The sequence below is a fragment of the Ipomoea triloba genome, chromosome 11, assembly GCF_003576645.1.
Source record: "Ipomoea triloba cultivar NCNSP0323 chromosome 11, ASM357664v1".
NCBI lineage: Eukaryota > Viridiplantae > Streptophyta > Magnoliopsida > Solanales > Convolvulaceae > Ipomoea > Ipomoea triloba.
The window spans coordinates 9,511,185-9,531,635 of record NC_044926.1 but is presented as its reverse complement, the minus strand read 5'-3'; the positions used below and the strand labels follow the sequence as shown (position 1 = coordinate 9,531,635).

The window sequence follows — 20,451 nt, the reverse complement described above, 5'->3', positions numbered from 1 at the left end:
GAAAATTGGTATAAGAGCAGATCACATGTCCAACACAAGCAAATAAAGATGATAAATATTAAAAGGTGATTTGAGTAATAGAACATGTTTCCTAGGGTGTTTTGTTAGTATCCAATTATTGAGATGAGATTAAGTTTAGTGGATGTTGATCCATTTGATTAAAAATCTTCTCATGAAATTCTTGTCTCTAGACTTGCTTATGAGCATGAAGTGACCTGTTTTCCTTACCCCACACTCAATCCCCCCCTAACCCATCCTTTGAAGGAGCTTATTAGGGGCAGTGGTGTTGAACATAATACCTGGTGGTGGTATATATGATCTGAAGCCAAGCAAGGGTGGTACTATATATATTAGTGTGAGAGAAAGAAAGCTGATGAAAAGCTGAAAGTTATCAAAAAGCTAAAAGAAAGAAAGGAAGAAAGCTGGTGATAACCGAAAGAAAGCAAGAAAGAGCTTTGTTTATCTTTCTCTCTTTCTCTTTTTTTTTTTCTTTTTTTTTCTCCCTCATGCTTCTTGCTCTCTCTCTTTCTCTCTCTCACCCCCACTGTTTATATGTCAAAATTTTCATAGCCCTTTAGGTTTTTCTTGATTCCAAGAAATTAAACACACTAGCAAATAATCAATTTCGTGGATTTCTGCCATGTTGAACGGCAATAATCCTTCTTCATCTACTTCCCAGCCTTTTGCTCCGCCGGAGAACGGAGTTAATAACAGTAAACGGAAGCGGCGGCCCGCCGGAACCCCAGGTAGGTAGTGTTGGTGACTGAAATTAAGAATTCGTGGGCGAAAAGGTTCCATATTTGTATGTGTGTTTTGTAGATCCGGACGCGGAGGTGGTGTCTTTGTCGCCGAAAACGTTGTTGGAGTCGGATCGGTACGTGTGCGAGATATGCAACCAGGGGTTCCAGAGGGATCAGAATCTGCAGATGCACCGGCGGCGGCACAAGGTGCCGTGGAAGCTGCTGAAGAGGGAGACGCCGGTGGTGAGGAAGCGGGTGTTCGTGTGCCCGGAGCCGACGTGCCTCCACCACGACCCGTGCCACGCCCTGGGCGACCTCGTCGGAATCAAGAAGCATTTCCGGCGGAAACACAGCAACCATAAGCAGTGGGTCTGCGACAAATGCTCCAAAGCCTACGCCGTCCAGTCCGACTACAAAGCCCACCTCAAAACCTGCGGCACCCGCGGCCATTCTTGCGACTGCGGCCGCGTCTTCTCCAGGTCCTCTCCTCCTCCTCATAAATTCCCTTCCCCTCCGGAGATAGGGTCCTATGAGTTTAGAATTAGTTCCGATCATCACAGTGCAGGGTCTTGTGAGTTTAAAATTAATTCAGTAAAACTGCGATCAGTTAAGTATAGGATCATGTGTGCTTAAAATTAATTCAGCCATCTGGTCTTCTCCAAGTCCTCAATCCTTCTAATAAATCTTTGATTCTCTTCTTCATGGGTGCAGAAATCTTGTGAGGTTAGAATTATCTTGTGAGGTTAGAATTAGTTTAGCAAAACTAAGATCGCCTAAAAAATCAGGCATCAAATAAGAAATCCAATGTTTCCTATAATGTCGGGAAAAGTCTGCATTCCAACCATGGTAGGACCTAATTTTCTTGCTAGGCTCCATCATTCAACCCAACCTACTACGCCTAATCTAAACTCATAAGTTTTCCCCAATCCAATCAACCCAATTAAATACTCTAATATTATATTAAAATCATGTTATAATTCCACAATCTTCAAGAACTTCTGTTTATGATTTTGTGGATAAAATCCTTTTTTTTTAAAAATGATCTTCTTCTTTTTCACCAAACTGGTTGAATAAAAGAGTTTGAAAAGTTTCGAAAAAAGAATTGGGAAAAGTGAAACAACATTTAGGAATGGGGTTTGGTTTTGGGGGTGATGGGGCCAAAATATATTCTCTTTCTTTTTTCCTTTTTTTTCTTTTTTTTTTTTTCATTGATATAGGAGGCTAAGCAATCCACATTTTCCAAAGGTCAGGTATAATACAGGCTGTGGTACATTGTTTTATTTTTATTTTTATTTTTTTTTCTGATACATATATTCTTCTCCCAGTAAGTCAAGAAGAATTTTCTCCTCATTCAGATTCTTTTTTAATATTCTTATTAATTATTTTATTTTCTGCTAATTATGATTTATGGTGGTTTTAGGGTGGAGAGCTTTATCGAACACCAAGACGCTTGCAGCCTGGGGCGGCTCCGATCATCCGATCAGCCGCCGCAGTCGCTACAGCCGGCGGCGTGTCTTTCCCGGACGGCGTCGAGCCCGAGCCCATCGAGCGACGCCGCTCCGCCGTGGCCGAGCAGCCTAATGATAGTGTCAAAGCCGGCCGGCGGCGGCGGAGCAAAAATAACCGATTCTAACGCCGCCGCCGCCGCCATTAATGCCGCAAATCCTCATCATCACAACCTAGAGCTTCAACTCCTGACGACAACCTCATCGTCGAGCCGCCTCGACGTCTCGGTGTCCTCGAAGATAGACGACGCCGACCACTCCACCCAGCTGCAGCTCTCCATCGGCTCCTCGGACTTCACCGAGCGGACCCACAACGAGGCGGCGGAGAACGAGAAACAGAGCTTCCACGGGGCGAGGGCGATGAGAGAGGAAGCAAGGGAGCACCTAAGAGCCGCCATGGAAGAAAAGGCCTACGCAAAGGAGGCGAGACAGCAAGCCAAGAAGCAGATCGAGCTAGCCGAGCAAGAATTCGCGAACGCCAAGAAAATTAGACAGCAAGCGCAGGCGGATTTGAACAAAGCGCAGGCGCTTAGAGAGCACGCGGTTCGCCAAATCAACTCCACTCTCTTGCAAATCACTTGTCATGCCTGCAAGCATCAGTTCCAGGGTTCCGCCATAGTTTCCCGCCCCGACAACGCTTTGGCCTTGAGCTATATCTCCTCCGCCTTAATGGAGACCCGCGACCTAGACGGAAGAAAGTGATACCTTTAATTGTCTCTTCATTCTCTTCTCTGCATGAAAATATGGCTAAAGGTGGTGAGGTGATCGAGGTGATGGTAGGAAATTAAATAATATAATATATGGTGTATGAAGAAGAAGAAGAAGCTAAGGGTTAATTATTTGGTGTTTATTTGTTTATTAAATTGGTGCATGCTGGATTTCACGATGAGGGTTATAACAAAGCTGCCAATCTGCCATTAATGGAGTATATTATCTACACTCTGAGATTTCTAGGATTTGGTTATGGTCTTCTTCTATGTAATGCAACTTCTTCTTCTTCTTATTTTCTGTTGTTTTTTTTTTTTTTTTTTTTTTTTGGTTCATTCAATTGAGTGAATGAGAAAGTAAGTAATATGCGAGAGGGGGAATTTTGAAATAAGTTAAATATATTATCTGGTCTATGGCTCAATTTTTGGAGTCGATAGATTTTGTGTTTGGACTGCATGTTTGGAAATCTCAGTTGGCGGAGTGGTCAGAAAAATGGTGCTGATACCGTAATACCTAACCGGAGAATAATAATTCTTATTTGAATGTGACGCTAATTATGCACATCTTTATTATTGTTTTTTTTTTCTCATACATATAAATTTTTTAAGAAATGTATTGTAAAGATTTTGATGATGCTCAATCTTTCAAGATAAGAAATTTAAAGTCCCCAAATTAAACCTTTGTTGTTAATATAACATTTACTTGCCTAAACTCAGGGCAATTTAATAATATCAACATCATTGGACAAAAGTGTCATTTAGAATTAGTATTTAAATACCTTAAATAAACGATTACACTTTCATGTAAAAAAAAAACCATCCAAATTTATAATTCTCACATTTTCCACCTATAAATACAATGGACGAGTGACTAAAGAAATCATAATTCTTGCCAAGGACCTTGTGGTCCAATGGCATCAAATCTTTCCCTTTATATGGGAAGTGGTGGGTTTGAACCCCATTGTAATAGAGTTAGTAGTATTCAAAAAAAAAATCATAATTCTTCATTTTTCGTCATTTTTCTCTTCTTCGATTTGTGTGTTCTTTTTTCCTTCTTTGTCATGATTTCATTCACTTTTTTGGATAATCCAATGATAAAATGGAGATTGAAGATAAATTTATTTTGAGATTTGATAGATCTGGAGTTTTCAATTTTTTTTATAAGGATAAGGATTTCATTGGTAAATGAATTGTTTGTGTTTTGCAACGAGTTGGAGGGATCTGTGATAGGGGAAGTCGCATCGAAGAATGGGTGCAAGTACGGAGACAACTGCACATGCAACCCTTGCAATTGAGAGTGATACAAAATCGAGTGGCAAGAAAACATAAAGTAGAGACGAGACTAAGTTAAATTTATGTTGAAAAATAATCTTAAAATTATTTCAAAGACTTTTTTTGTGTATGTAGTTCGTGCGATGAAAGATTAAGGATTAATTATGTGATTTGGTCGGCCTCTTTAATATACTTTGTAACAAGACAAGTGGGTCAAAGTATGTATGTAGTGGTGTCATCTCTGTTTTGTAACAACTTAATGCGAAAACTTCTTTGTTATCTTATTCTGTAAAGTTTTCTCTTATTTTTGGAGATGGTTCTTCGAATAACAAACTAAATATTCGTTTCAATTTAAGCAGTTTTCATAATACACACACACATACACAAACTAAGGTATAATACTATTATAATAAAAAGGCTACACTCTAAGATCAATATCTAGTATTTGGTTATGGTTTTCTTCTATGTAACAACTTAATGGGGAAACTCCTTTATTATCTTTTATTCGGTAAAATTTTCTCTTATTTTTGGTGATGGTTCTCAGAAGAACAAGCTGAATATTCGTTTCAATTTCACCAGTTTTCATAATACATACACACACGCACACGCGCGCGCACACAAACTAAGGTATAATACTATTATAGTTAAGGATTTAATTCTCTGTACTAATTGACCAAAATTAATGTACAAAAATAATAATAATTCATTAACATAATTATCTGATATAGTTGTCTTACTTACACTTTCCTTTTTGAAAAAGTATACAAATTTATAATTCTACACACACACACATATATAGGCTATGTTTGGCAAACCTAGTCGAAAAGATAGCTGAAAACTGAAAAATAGCTGAAAACTGAAAAGCTATAAGCTCGAAGCTGAAATTTGAAAAGCTGTTAAGCCAGCTATTATGTTTAAAAGTGTTTGGTAAAATTAACTTTTTGATAAGTTGATAAATCTAAAAAGATTAAAAAGTACATAATCATACAATTTAAATAGTTTTAAATTTAAATATGTTTGTTTATGTTTTCAAAAAAAAGGGTTGTTTATATATTAAAATATAAAATAATGAAATCAATATATTTTAATAAAATATAAAGTAAGAATATATATTTGAAAATATATAAAGTAAAACAAAATGTTTATAATTCATAACATTAGTTCATACAAAAATTAATATTCAAACACAAATGTCAAAATGAAATTACAACCAAATATATTGAAGAGAAAATGCCAAAATGGTTTTAATTGGGAGGGATAAAGCATGTCATTTATTTAAAATAATAAGAATAAAGTTAGAAAAAAACTAAAAAGCTATTAGCTTATTTTTGAAAAGCTACCTAAAATAGCATTTTAAAATAAACTCATATTTTAAACTATTAGCTTATTTTGCGAACATTACTAAACAGAGCTTATAGCTTAAAATAAGCTAGAAGCTCATAAATAAGCTCTGCCAAACATAGCCATATATTAACTAAGATATAATATTATTATAATTTTTTTTTGAAAGTATATAATATTATTATAATTAGGGAATTAATTCTATGTAATAACTGTTGATATTAATATACCAATTAATAAATATTTATTAACATAATTGTCTAATATAATTGTTTTATTTACAAATTTGTAATTCTATACAAATTTACACTTTCCATTTAAAAAAAATCATATATATTTACATTACTCCAAAACAATTTTAACAGTAAACGTAGGATACAAGGAAGGTTTAAAATTCATAAAATTTTTACCTTACTATATTATTCCCTCTATCAAATTTTATTTGTCCTACTTACTATTTTTTGGTCAAACCAACTCTTTATTCTTTGCTTATTTCTATTAGCATTTTCTTATAATTTTTAAATTTGATTTTTTGTGTTTAGTAGTACTTTTAATGTATTTTCTTCTTTTTTTTAAAGATACTTTTAATATATTTTCTAAATATATAATTTTAAATATTAATTCTAAACTTAATATTATCAAAAATTAAATTGCAAATAACTTCAAACCTCGTTAACGAAATCCGACGGCCGACACATAAAATGGAACGGATGAAGTATCATATTTTAATAATACAATAATTGTTATTAAATTTCTGACTAGTGCCTAATTTTTTCCTTCTGAAACATATTTATTTTACAATTAAATAAATTGCCTAAATCATAGCCAAAAATCTTGTAGTCTAGTGGCACCTGATTTACACTTTCACATGAAGGGGAGTGGGTTTGAGCATTAGTGAAGGCGAAGTAGAGGCGACTATTGACTCTTTGTGCTTTAGTATGTAGGTTGAGAAGGTAACAAAACAATTCTCAGATTTATTTCAATTTTTTCAAGATAATTGCAGACAACTGAGTCATATATTATTCAATTAATTAGTAATATTTTTTTTACTAATCTTATACTCCCTCTGTCCCATTTTACCTGTCTTGTTTACTATTCATTGGTCAAACCAACTCTTTCTTCATTGCTTATTTTCTTTAGTAATTTTTAATTATTTTTAAATTTAATTTTTTGTGTTTAATATTACTTTTAATGTAGTTTCTAAATATATAAATTTTATATACTAATACTAAATTTAACATTATGAAAAATTAAATTAAAAATAACTTCAGTCAAGCCTCGTTAACCGAATCAGACAAACAAAATGGGACGGAGATAGTAATCAAATAAATGTACACTTTCAAATATTAGAATTGTTAATAATTTTAATCTTTAGTTTTATTATCTAAATATATAATAAAAAAATATTATTTGTGCATCGCATGTGTAATTTACTAGTAGACTAATAATAGGCGCTGTTGTGCACTAAATTTCAACCTGAAGAAGTTTTATAAAGAAAATCACTATTCTTCATTATCAAATGTAAAAATGTTACATATATTGGACTTAAAAGCAAAAATTATATTTATTTTATTTAAACCAAATATATTTTAAAATATTTTAAATATAAGGTTTAAAAATCACTCAAAATTAAACTAATTGTTCATTTTTTTAACATTAATTTTAAAAAATAAATTTGAAAAAATAAGTATTAGTAAACAAGTTTTTTAAACAAAAAACAAAAATGAAAAACAGATAATGAAAACTGAAAAATTAGAAAAAAGAAAACAAAAAATAGTTTTCTGTTAGTAAACATGCCCTAAACTTTTCACTTGTATTTGTATGTATAAGTATCACATTTTCACATTGACCCGACCCAACACGTCTCACGGTGAATCGATCTCACACAAATTTTTGCCTTTTTAACTCTTGACTATTTATCTTACAAGTAAATTTGAGCCTTCAGTTAAGTATGCGAAAAGGATCAATTCCCAAATATCTAATGATTCTATATGTTAGAAGACAAGTACATAAGCACTCATAAACTAACCATTTTTAAATTTGTGTTCAGATACTTTGGAATCACACATTTTGCCTCAAGTAAACGACGTAGGACTTTCCAAAATTGAAATATGTTGATTTTAAATTTTAAGTATTCCCTAAGTATATCAAATTTCTCTTACAAGAAATATTAAATGACAAAGATATGTTCTCTCCCTTTGTTAAGAATAGTATTATTTACTATTTTTAAATATTGAACAAAATGGTTGTTATATATAAATCCATATAATTTTAAATGCAATATAGTATACAAGAATTAGAGCAAATAACCAGGTGACTTTGGTTTAGGCTATACGCCCAGAAATATCATATTACTTAAAAGAAACATTATTATATGCCCTTATTTTCAAAAGAGTTAATTCCAGAAATAGTCCTTCGATTATTGACTTTTACCAATTTTTGTCCATGAATTTTAATTTGACCAAAGTTGGTCCTTTAACTATTAACTCTGTATCAATTTTGATCTTTCTGTTAAATTTATGTTAAATAAGTGTTAAAATTGAGGGTAAAAATGTAAAATCAAATATTTGAGCCTTTTATATATATTACTGCAATGTAATATATATTTCGTAATAATTTATTTATTTATTTATTTATTTGTAAATTCTCTAACTAAATGTTGAGTGTTATTGTATATTTTATTGTTGTAGAATGTTAAAATGGTCAAATATTTGGTTTACATTTTGGCCCTCAATTTTAACACATATTTAACATAGATTTAACAGAAAGATCAAAATTGATACAAAATCAATAGTTAAGAGACCAACTTTGGTCAAATTAAAAGTCGATGACAAAAAATGATAAAAATCAATAGTTGAATGACCATTTCTGGAGTTAGCACTTTTCAGAATTGTGAGACTTGCATGCAGTTGAAATATGAGATTTTCGAAAATGATTTTGTAATTCATTTTTGTTATTTTTTTTTTGAAATTTTTATTCTTCCCAAATTCATAGGTAATGTGAAATTCTTGGAAAAAGTAAATTTTGGAATGTGATAATATGAATAGAACGCATTAGAATGTGTTTATGTTTTAATTAGGTGACAAAATGTTTCATATCCATGACCTTACGTAAGACTAATATCAAATTATAGGATAGGATGTGTTCCATTTTAGCTAAAAGTCTAAACTAATATATATATGAGTTATACATTTATTTTTATATATTATGAGTTATATATTTATTTTTATATATTATATGTCGATCACTAATTTCTCGTCAAAGAATAAGATACCCCCCAGCTCCCCTTCCTGTCCTGTTCTCGATTTTTATAATAATAATAATAATAATAATAATAATAATAATAATGAAAATTATTTGTATAATATTTAAATATTGAATGTATTAGTATTTTGTAAATGTGTATTTGTATCCTTATTTGTATGAAGACTATTTATATTTTATATTTGGTATTTATCATCCCTAGTAATTATATTATTGAGACTAAGGAATTTATAAATAATTAATTAGCTAACATGTATAATTGTAAATTACACCATGTAAATAAAAAATGTTATAATTCATGATTTTAATTTAATAAATAATATATTGTACATTTTGTTCTTAGGATAGGTGATGGAACTAGTTGACCCAGGGTATACATGGATCAATAAGCTTGCATAAAATATAAACGGTAAAATGGTAAAGACAAATAATTGTAGTCATATTGAATGGCTTAATGCAAGAATATTGCAAGAAGGTTGTAAGAATAGAACATGATGGGATAGAACATGATTTCTAATACTTAAAAATGACAATTTATACAAGAGGAATCCAACCAATTTAGCTAATTTCATTGTGGACCACAAAACCAAGTTAAAGCCCGCACCGTAGGCTGCGGGGTTAGGTAAAATCCGGCCACCCCGGCCCCAAAAAAGGGCTTCGAGGCTAAACGGAAATCGCTTGGGCTGGCCCATGGACTTTGGACTTGGGCCCTAGGTCCCCCGCTCCCTAGTCCAGCTACCCAGCTCGGGTAACCTCATCTAAGTCCCTTGCCTTGCGCCCTCTGGTATCTTTCGCTAGGCTCGGGTTTTCTATTCATCTTGGGATAGTTTATCTTAGTCTAGGTCATCTTCTTAGGCCGCCCGAGCCATCTTCTTGGGCCTCGGGCTCTGAGCTCACAGACCCTATGTCTCTATTCTTTTGTCATTTTCAATATATCCATCATCAGTTCCTCTAAGTTGTAAGAAGTCGTCAACGAGACAAAGTACACGTGCCCGGACCTATCGGGTCGTCGATGAGCTTGAGAAGGAATTAGTTGGGGCCATTACGCACTAGAAGGGATCCAAGGCATTTCGATCCGATCAAAAGGTTTACATGATAGCTTGACAACTCACTTTCCTTTCTTGTAAGCCTCCGAGCTAAAAAATATTGGGTAGTTCTTCTTGGATGTACTTTTTTTGGGCAAGAATGGATTATTGTAACATATCACATCCTCGGGCTTCTCTTTAATAGAATATTTCTCGTCAATGTTTATGGATTGACTTCGAACTAACATTGTTCACGTCCTCTTAGCCTCAACGGTGTCCAAGTTTATCATTAGTCGAATATTCCCTTAGGATCGGACCGTAAGGCACTCGGGTCTCATTGCCTTTGTATCAACCAAGTGGTTCTCCAACCTTCATCCCCTTGAGGAATTCATACTTATCTCATGGGTCCCGAGACGTGTCTAGGCCCGTTAGTCCTCCGTCCGGGGTCCTTAGGTCTGCGTCGCCCTAGAGTATGGTTACTGACCCCGAGATTCGAGCTTACTTCTTGGGTTATTAGGTATTGCTTTTGATGCCCAAAGACATAGTTTGTGGCCCGATCCCATTGGGGTGTCCGGGCTAATTTCTTGAGCCTCCAGGGTATCGCCTACCTCACCCAGGACATCATTTAGGACCTGGGCCCATTAGGGTATCTAAGCTAATTTCTTGAGTATCTGGGGTATCACCTTCTTCACTTGGGACATGGTTTGGGGCTCCTTGGGGTGACCAGACCCATTTTTAAGCTTCTAGGGCATCACCTATCTCGCCATCGAGACATGGTTCGTGACCCAGACCCCTTGGGGGTGCCCATGCCAATTTGTTGCTTGCACTTCTTTTTTTTTTTTTTTTTTTTTTTTTTTTTTTTGTAGTTAGCTTACTTCAATCAAGCTACGAGCTTAGCCAAATGCCGGTTTTTCCGTTGGGTAGTTAGCGTGGTCGAATATGATCTTGTACCGACCCTGATGGATAATATACTAGGCCTGAGCCACATGGACCGACCCAAGAGAGTAACTGGATGAAGAAGGCCCAAGAAGAATGCCCAGTACATAGCTACCGAAGAGTTTGATAAGGATTGGACTTAGCATTTGTAATATAAGTAGGATTAGGGCTTATTATAAATAAAGTAACAAGGACACACCAAATATGAGGCAGTCCAGGACTCTTATTCCTTGTAGGACTCTAGGCCCAATATATGTATAAATAAAACTTCCATACATGGAGAAAGGACAAGCGATTATGAGCAATACAATACATATATTCTCTCCATATATTTTTCCTATATTCTTGCGATTCTAACGGTAGTGTTGGCTTGCCATTGACTGGCCAAAAGTCATAAAATTAACATTGGCGCCGTCTGTGGGGACTAATTTGAAGAGCTTCATACGTTCCTATAAACTTCAGAAAACATGGTGATGACACCACCAAATATGCAGATTGATCAACCAGTTAGGGATTTTTGAGAAACTCTCAACCAACCCCCTTCTCGTGTTCCGTCTAATCAGCCAGCTCTCTCACAGGAAGCTGACTCAAAAGATCTCTCGAGAAGGGGAAGGAACTCATTCGAATACACACCCATCGGTCATCGGCGTCCTACAGACCCAACTGGTCGAAATCCAACCCGAAATAGTGAAACTTGCTAAACAGCTCATTGAAGTCCTGCAACGCAGTCATACAACAAGGGGTGAGTTCCTATTAGACCCCTCGTGAGCGAGCCCAGTAACTCGAAGAGTCCATGGAAGCCCAACTAGGAGATACCATGGAGCGATCTTGATTCATGACTCCTAGAGCTCCCAAATCCACAACCCAATGCCCCACGACCAGAACGATGAAACTTTATAGCGAAATGTCCACGATGAAAAGTGAGACTTAAACCCCAGGGACGAGCCGAAGCCGCCCGAACAGCTACCTCTCGTGCAGGAGGACTCTAGGCAGGGAAACCACATAGAGAAGGAATTTCGCAGGACATGGCAGAGAGATGTGGTGGAACCCCAAATCCCGATTGGGAGAACCGAGACCGAAAGGTAGCAGAACTCGCTAGGTAAAGAAAATACCTTCGAAAGAAAACCGAAAGAGGAATCGACCGACCAACCACCCGATCCCTAGTATCCACCAGTCCATTCACTTTAAATATACCAAAATATCGTGCACCTAGGGACTTTAATGCCAGCAATGCCCACATACAATGGAATGGAAGATCCTAGTGGTCACCTTATCGGCTTTCAAGCAAAAATAATGGTAATAGGAGCAGAGTACCCAATGTATTGCCGAGCCTTCTCAACAATGGGGGGAGTCGCACAACAATGTTTTTATCATTATCGCCACGATATATTGACTGCTTTGAGACCTTAGGTAAACGATTCCTTATGTACTTAACGAGAAGCATGAGAACCAAAAGGCATTTCATATGAAGATTATAAGGCATGTCATAAGGAATTCCTTATGTAAACGATTCTTTATGTACTCTGACCGCCATACAACAAGGAGAAGCTGAGACCCTAAAAGAATTATTAAGAAGATAGCAAAAGAAAGTACAAACGGTGGAGGATCTAGATGATCGGACAACCTTAACACTCTTCATGCAGGCCCTAAGATTAGGGTATATTTGCCAACCTGCGAAGGGATACACCTGAGACATACACCTAAGCTATCTAGCGAGCCAACAAATATGTAGAGACAGAAGAAGCCTTATGACAAAAGCGAAAAGCGGGAAGCAAAGTGATCCCGTGATGAGGCAGAAATGCATCCAATTGACTGACTGTAAAAAAAACTAATAATAAATAAAAGCTAACCAAGTACCTATAGAAGACCAACCAGCCCCCGTTATGAAGTGGGTCCATACCTAGGACCCATCAAGTGTATGAGATACAACCCCGCCCCTCCCTCCTCCCCGCCCCACGTCTACAAGGGACCTACCACCGCCTCCCTTGCAACCAGATGACCAACTGGTCATCCAAATCATGTTCGCCCATCCGATAGGGGGCCTAAATATTACCGTTATCACAGGCGTTTGGGACACACCACCGAACAATGCATCACTCTACGAAAACAAATTGAAAACATCATCCAAAGAGGGTGACCAGCTACTCGTCCCAACCAATGGCTACGGTAACCTAGACACCCAAGTAGGGACCCCATCCTTACTAAACGAGGAACAGAGCCCCCGTTAAAAGGTTACAATAGGTGAAACAATGAGTGTGTGGGGCGAGACAATGAGTGTAAAGAACAGGAAGAGCGAAACTGGAAACACAAGTCCGTAATCCACTAAAAACGATATGAAAAGACCAATTGAGTGTGTTTTTTGAATTCAAGGCGGCACAAGAGATTTTACTTATAGTTAGAAAGATAAATGCGTATTGTCAATTATCATGTACTTTCGACCATTGTGTACGATAATAAAGTTATTAGTTCGAGTTATCACTGAGCCATCTCACACCCTTCATGGATCATTCGATCTTCCCACTACCCAACTGGAGACTGAAGATCTTCAGGAACATAGTTCAGACAATTTGCACCTGAACGCCTACAAGGTAATAATCAGGTTACGGTAGAAGAAACGGAGATGATCGGCGAAAGTAAAAAGCTGACAAGGTCAGGTGTTGAAGGGTATGGGGTACGAACGGGAGTTATGGGTAAGAAGTTTAGGGTAGAATATAGGGGTTATAGGGGAATAGTCTAGTAAGTAAAATTGTCTAAGGTAGAGTTTAAGAATTCACGGGCTAGTTAGGAAAACGAGGCCTAGAAATAAGTCTAGACGATCGACAATTCCGATTAACCAGTGGAAGAAACATATACCCACTACGTAGTGGAAGACTCATATTCCCACCAAGAGGTGGAAAACTCGTATTCCCGCCATGAGGTGGAAAACTCATATGCCCACCAAGAGGTGGAAGACTTGTATGCCCAGCAGCCAATGGAAGACACGTATACCCACCACAATGTGGAAGAAACGTATACCCACTAGGCAATGGAATACACATATACCCACCACAATATGGAAGAAACGTATACCCGCTAGGTAGTGAAAGATACGTATACCCACCATAGTGTAAAAGAAACGTATACCCACTACATAGTAGAAGACTCATATTCCCACCAGGAGGTGGAAGACTCGTATTCCCGCCATGAGGTGGAACACTCATATGCCCACCATGAGGTGGAAGACTCGTATGCTCACTGCGAGGTGGAATACTGTATTCCCACCATGAGGTAGAAGACTTGTATTCCCACCATGAGGTGAAGGAGGGGATACATAACTAAGAACTTGAAGCATCTTCAAAAAAAAAAAAAGGACGGAGATGAGTATTAGATGGCTAATAGAGTACTAGAGAAATAATTGCAGTACAAGGTTGACAATTTAGCAAGAACACTCCAAATGTATATAATTTCCTAAAAAAAAGGAAATGGAATAAATAAATAAATAAAATATAAAATAGAAATGAAAAAAGATCGACTGCTAGTCTGTCTCAACGGGCTGGGTTAGTTGGTCGAGACCAATCGGTTTCGGAACCCTTCAATCGACTGCTAAAAAAAAGGAAATCTTAGCAATCGTATTTGCAGGTTGAATTAATGGAAGATGAGCACAAGAAGATGATTAACGAATACTCCTCAGTATACTTTCCAAAAACTTCGCATCCACGAAATCTCAAGAAAGTGGGGGACTGAATGATGGATAATATACTAGGCTTGAGCCACATGGACCGGCCCAAGAGTAACTGTATCAAGAAGGTCCAAGAAGGATACCCAGTACAGAGGTACCGAAGAGTTTGATAAGGATTGGTCATAGTATTTGCAATATAAGTAGGATTAGTACTTATTATTTATAATGTAACAATGACATTCAATATGAGGCAGTCCAGGATTCTTATTCCTTGTAGGGCTCTAGGTCCAATATATGTATAAATAGACCCTCCATACATGGAAAAATGATAAACAATTCTGGGCAAAAAAATACCTATATTTTCTCTATATATTTTTGCTACATTTTTCCTATATTCTCACTATTCTAACGGCAGCGTTGGCCTACCATTAACTGCCTAAACTGTAGGTTTGGCCAAAGAAAGGCTCTTCCGTTAGGTGGTTAGCGGGATCAAACCATGTACTGTACCTTAATTAAGAGATAGTTAATGTTTTTGTGACCAAGACGCAGGCTTGTCCAATAAAAGGTTCTTCCATCAAGTGGTTAGCCAGGTGGGACCCCGTATCGGCCCTAAGGGGATGCAATGAGCACGCACTATTTTTTGTTTTATTGTTTTTAATTTGAACCAAGTGGCGAGATCTAGAATACCACTCCCTCTCCCTCTGGGAGGGGTAAAATTTGCCAAACTTTGATTAATTTTTCGATAGAAAATACTTTATTATAATAAGCACTTTAATCATGTTGTGACTTGTGAGCGGGGGCGGGCCTCATATCTCGTTAGGGAATGCCAAGGTCAAGGCCAGCTCGCACGACCTTGACCAAGGATTAATTACTTTGCCTAGAGATATGTCTGGTCAGACGTCATAATTCCACTAGGAAGAACCTATGTTGATGTTTGAGGTCAAGCCCCGTATTTCCCCTCAGAAAAAATAAAATTACTTTAGGCCAATTCGAGGGTGGACAACCAAGTGCACTTTTGCTGGAGTAATTTTATTAGTTCGAGACTCTTGGACACATAGTCATTTATTTGTTGGACTTCCATCGACACATGTTCTTCACTGGCCATAGTTACAAGTGATCTTGAGTCAATGCCCATGTATAGAACCTATTCAAGTTGGAAATGGCCCGTGCCAGGTGATCGACTTTGTGCTCTCGTTGACCACGACTTGCGACCCGAATCCCTAGGCGAATGGATTTCAACCTCAACTTAAGTGTTTCCTACTCGTTGGGGTTGGTTCGTGGGCACCATGCTCTGCCCCACAAGAAGCGAGGTTACCTCGGGCTATGGATAGGTCGACTCGTCGGTGCCCTCGTGATAAGCCCGACCTGATTAAGTGTCACCAAGACCTAGATTCCCGTCCCCAATGTGTTGAATACAATCGCGACCCCATTGGGTGGCAGAGAGTGGCAAAGGATGGGGACCTTGGGTTGGCAACCCGCCCTAGTTCAGCATAGGTGCCCGGGGCTGACGAGGTTACTAGTGGCTAACTACGTCAAGTGGCAAAGCATGTAGCTCAAGCTCGGCAGGGCTTTGACAAGCGACGAAGCATGGGGCATAGGGCCAATGAGGCTTTGGTGAGCGGCAGAGAATGATGATCCGATGCTCGTTCCTCATCCCAATTGTTGTTCAAGCAATCCCTTATTGATGGGGATAGGTGTGGACCAAAAGTGGAAAGCACGTTCGAGCTTGGACGTCGAGCTCTAAATGAAAGCACGAATGATGGAACTAATTGACCTGGGGTATGAATGGATTAATAAGCTCGCATAAAATATAAAGGGTAAAATGGTACATGCAAATAATTGTAGTAATATTGAATAGATTAATGCAAGAATATTACAAGAAGGTGGTAAGAGTAGAACATGATGGAATAGAAAATGATTTGTAATAGTTAGATAATGAAAATTTATACAAGAGGAATCCAACCAATTTAGCTAATTTCATGGTGAGCCACAATACCGAGTCAAAGCCCGCATGGTGAGCTGTAAGGTTGGGTCAAATCTAGCCGCCCTGGCCCTGGAGATGGGCTCTGAGGCAGAACAATGATCATCTGGGGCAGGCAACAGAGGCCAGGCCCCGATTCCCCGCTCCTTGGTCCAGCCACCCAACTCGGGTAGCCTCATCATATCCGAGTCGTTATTTTGGCCTCCCGAGTGTTCTATCTATCGTTGGTAACAGGAACCAAAACATATGAGATTCAATAAGAGTCCATAGTGGGCTCTTCACAATGCCCATCACTACATTCTCTACATTCTTGGGACAATAATTTATTTGAACATAGAATTAGGTTTATATCAGTTAGTCTTTCTTGGTCCGTGTCGTCCTTTTGGGCCGCTCGAGACATCTTCTTGGGCCCTGGGATATGGATTCTCGGACTCCGAATTTCCATTCTTGGATCATTTCCAATATATACATCACCAAATAAAAAAAATATTTTAATTTATTTTTACAATAAAATTAAACTTGACATGTAGCAGAAGTTTTATTCGCCGTGTACACTTTTTCTTTTAAAACTTATATACATCAGAAAAATGGGAAGTACAGGAAACAAGCAAGAAATGAAACAACACATAAACATTATTTCTAAATAAATTGCAAAAAAAGAAACATTCTCAAAAATAAAAAATAAGAATACTACCCTGTAATAGTTGTTATGATAGGGTGGGTATCATAGTTTTCCACTAAAAATAAGGAAATATTTTTAAAACGGATAAATGCTACCTTATTGAAGGTTTCGTGTGTTATAGTTTTCCACTAAAAAAGAGAGAGGGGTGGGGACGGGGGAATCAAGCAATGGAGCTAGCAGTCCTTTTCCTCAGCAGTTGTGCACTGCAACACTTACAATAAACGTACAAAACGTAAGAAAGGGCCGAAATGCCATGGTTTTCAGTGCCAAAGCTTACAAGGATTTGAGGGAAAGAATCGTCGCTCTCATACACACAAACAAACACTCCCACCATAAACTCTCCTCTCCTCTTTTTATTCATTCCCTTTCTTCATTTCCTTCATTTCATCCACAGCTACCTTTTTTACTTTAAAAATCCAAAAATAAAATTTTTGTTTTTAAAATTTCCTCATGAGAATCAGTAGTGGCACAGTGCTCTCAGTGGCATCTTTTCCCTTTTGTGCAGAGAGCATCCATTATCAGCTACCTACCTGTGCAAATAACTCGCAGTTGAATGAGGAATTTGATTTTAACCCTCTCAGGCCATTTTCTTTGGATTTTTCTTAGCCTAGCTTTTTGACTAGACTCATAATGTTCTCCCTTTGGATCTAGTAGACTAAAATAAATTATTTAAAAATATTCTTATCTATATATGAATGTGGAAATTATTATCTTTTTTTTTTAAAAAAAAAAAAATTGTGGTCCCTAAGGTGAAAACAAGGAGGAGAAAGTCCTTTTCTGATTAAGTTTCAGCAACATCATGTGATATTGAATCATTCAATCATTCTGTCCTTACTACATAGGGGCAAAAGATGTATTGCTGCTGTATGTGTACCATGCTTTTTTTAATTATATTATTTTACAGAAAACATTTTAACCCAAAATAATAATAATAATAATAATAACAATAATAATAATATGTAACTTCATTTTGGAATATTAAAAGTTACGTTAAACTATAAAGGAAAGTATCACATAGAATCCCCTTCCAAATAGTGTCTATTAAACTACTGAATTAAGCTCGTGCTGACATATATATCATAGACTCAGTTTAGCATATATAGCTTATAAGTTAATCTAAAGTTAAAAACTTAAAAGTTAGTAGCTCCTAACTTATTTTAAAATACTACTTAGAATAGCACTTTAAAATAAACTATTATTTTAAGTTTCTTATGTTTAACAAGCCGAACTAATTTATTTTTAATTTAAAATAAGCTATAATTTCTAAAATAAGTTCTACCAAACAGAATCATAATCTAAGAATAAGAAATAGATCTAATACAGGAGTAACTCCACTCAAATAACGGTTACATACTTTTTTCGTAATTAAAATAAACTTCAAAACTGAAATATTATACTCCGTATACATTTAACTCCACTTTGACAAAAATATAAATTTTAAATATTTGATTTGATTTTGTTTAAAACTATATATATTTGATTTGGTATCGATGAACCTTCAGGTGGTCTACGCTAGTCACCTAATTAATTATTAATAAATTAATTAATTTATTATAAATTAATCGGATAAAGATATATATACTATTTAATATTAAATATATACTGTAATATAATACAAAAAAAATAGAGAAAAATAATATTTCGAATTTCCAGGAGAGTAGACAGACATGCATTATTGGATTCAGTATTATGTGCATCACTCACACAGCCTAATTGTTATCCCTATGACCCTATTCCCAAGTACAACAAATGATTACTACCATACAACTTAGCACAACATTGATTCCCTTCAAACTTTGAGTCAATGCATGTAAGAGCATCATTATCAGTTGGGATATTTCGCGGTAATTGAGGAGTTTTTGTAAGTGTGATTAGGAAATAAAAAATAGGGAGGGATGAATAAAAACAACAAAACAAAATTGAAATAAAAAAAAAAATTAAAATCTGTGTTCTGTCAGGCGCGCCTCGCGCCTGACGCGCCCAGCGGGCGTGCACCGCACGCGCCCGCTGGGCACCTGCTGTGCGTGCTGTGCGCGAACACGCGCACAGCAGAGTTGTTCCATTGTCCCATGTCTGCAAATTTACTGTTCCATGCACCCCATTTTGCAGAAGCAACCCACCCATTCTCTCTCTTCTCATTTTTGATTTCTCTCCCCTGCCATGTAGGCTTTGGACTGACATTATATATGTCTGAATGGAAAATGTTGAGAAAATTGGAATATATGTCTCCGCTAATAATTACTGAATTAAAAGTTTAAATTAATAATTAAATTGTTTATTTAATTTTTGGATGAGTCAAGTTTTGATACTCCGTAAAGCATTTTCTCTTAGTAAAAAAAAAAAAAAACAAGAAGTATTTTCTGTATTTAATGTAACTAAAAGTCAAACCTAATAATTATATTAACATTTCTTAATTATATATATTATGCTCAACAATGAATTCTTTGTTATTTAAAAGTGATTAATATTGTCCTATTATCATATTTGTAATTCAATATTATTTTATTTACATCCTTAAAATTTCAACCCACTTTCAAAATATAACATAATAATCGTAATAACATTTAAAATTATTATAAAAATGTTTAAAAACACTTCCAATTATTTCTTCAAAAAAAAAAAAAAAACACTGCCAATTATTGTCAAAAGCTAGTGCAACTTCGATTTGAAAGCCTTCAAATTTAGAAAGGTTCGGAAAACATGGCAATGCAAATAATAATAATAATAATAATAATAATAATAATAATAATAATAAGGAAAATTATAATATTTGGTCTCTCAGTTATACCTATACTTACGATTCAATCCTTCAGTTATGATCGTATCTATTTTTTACCCCTAAATTATAAGCGAAGTGACACGTTTGGTTCCCAACATTTAGGTTTCGTGTCGTCAACATGACGGAAAATCCAAAGTACATCTATTATTGGAGGGGTAGAATAGGAAATTCACATATTATTCTCATCGAAACCACTTTTGAAGCAATATTTTACACTTCCCAACATCATATTTAAATTTTCCAAAAAAAAAACACATGATATTTAAATGTTCTTAAACTCCAAAAGCATTTCAAGAACCCTCATATGACTTGTTAGGAATTAGGGTCTCGCATAAGGAATTTGAGACTCAGTGCATACAAGGGAACACTTTATCACCGTCTTTAGGTGTGTGAAACACACTATATCCTAAAAGTTTCTAAATTTTCCTACTAAGCAACAAGGGTATCAAACCATAATTTTTAAGCTACAAGATGCTGTCGAATTTCTCAAGTTACTTCAACGAGAAATTCACTAAGACAGTAACTTGAGATTTTAATTTTAGTATATAAACATTCTTTTGT

At 36.1% G+C, this 20,451-nt stretch overlaps 1 protein-coding gene across 1 annotated transcript; it reads left to right on the top strand.

Moving 5' to 3' along the window:
• The first annotated feature begins 288 nt into the window (after positions 1-288).
• Positions 289-3,400, top strand: LOC115997057 (zinc finger protein SHOOT GRAVITROPISM 5-like). The gene is made up of 3 exons (XM_031236520.1): positions 289-746; positions 820-1,219; positions 2,161-3,400. Exons 1-3 carry the CDS (start codon positions 641-643, stop codon positions 2,945-2,947), a joined length of 1,293 nt encoding a protein of 430 aa, XP_031092380.1. The 5' UTR covers positions 289-640; the 3' UTR covers positions 2,948-3,400.
• The last annotated feature ends 17,051 nt before the right edge of the window (positions 3,401-20,451 follow it).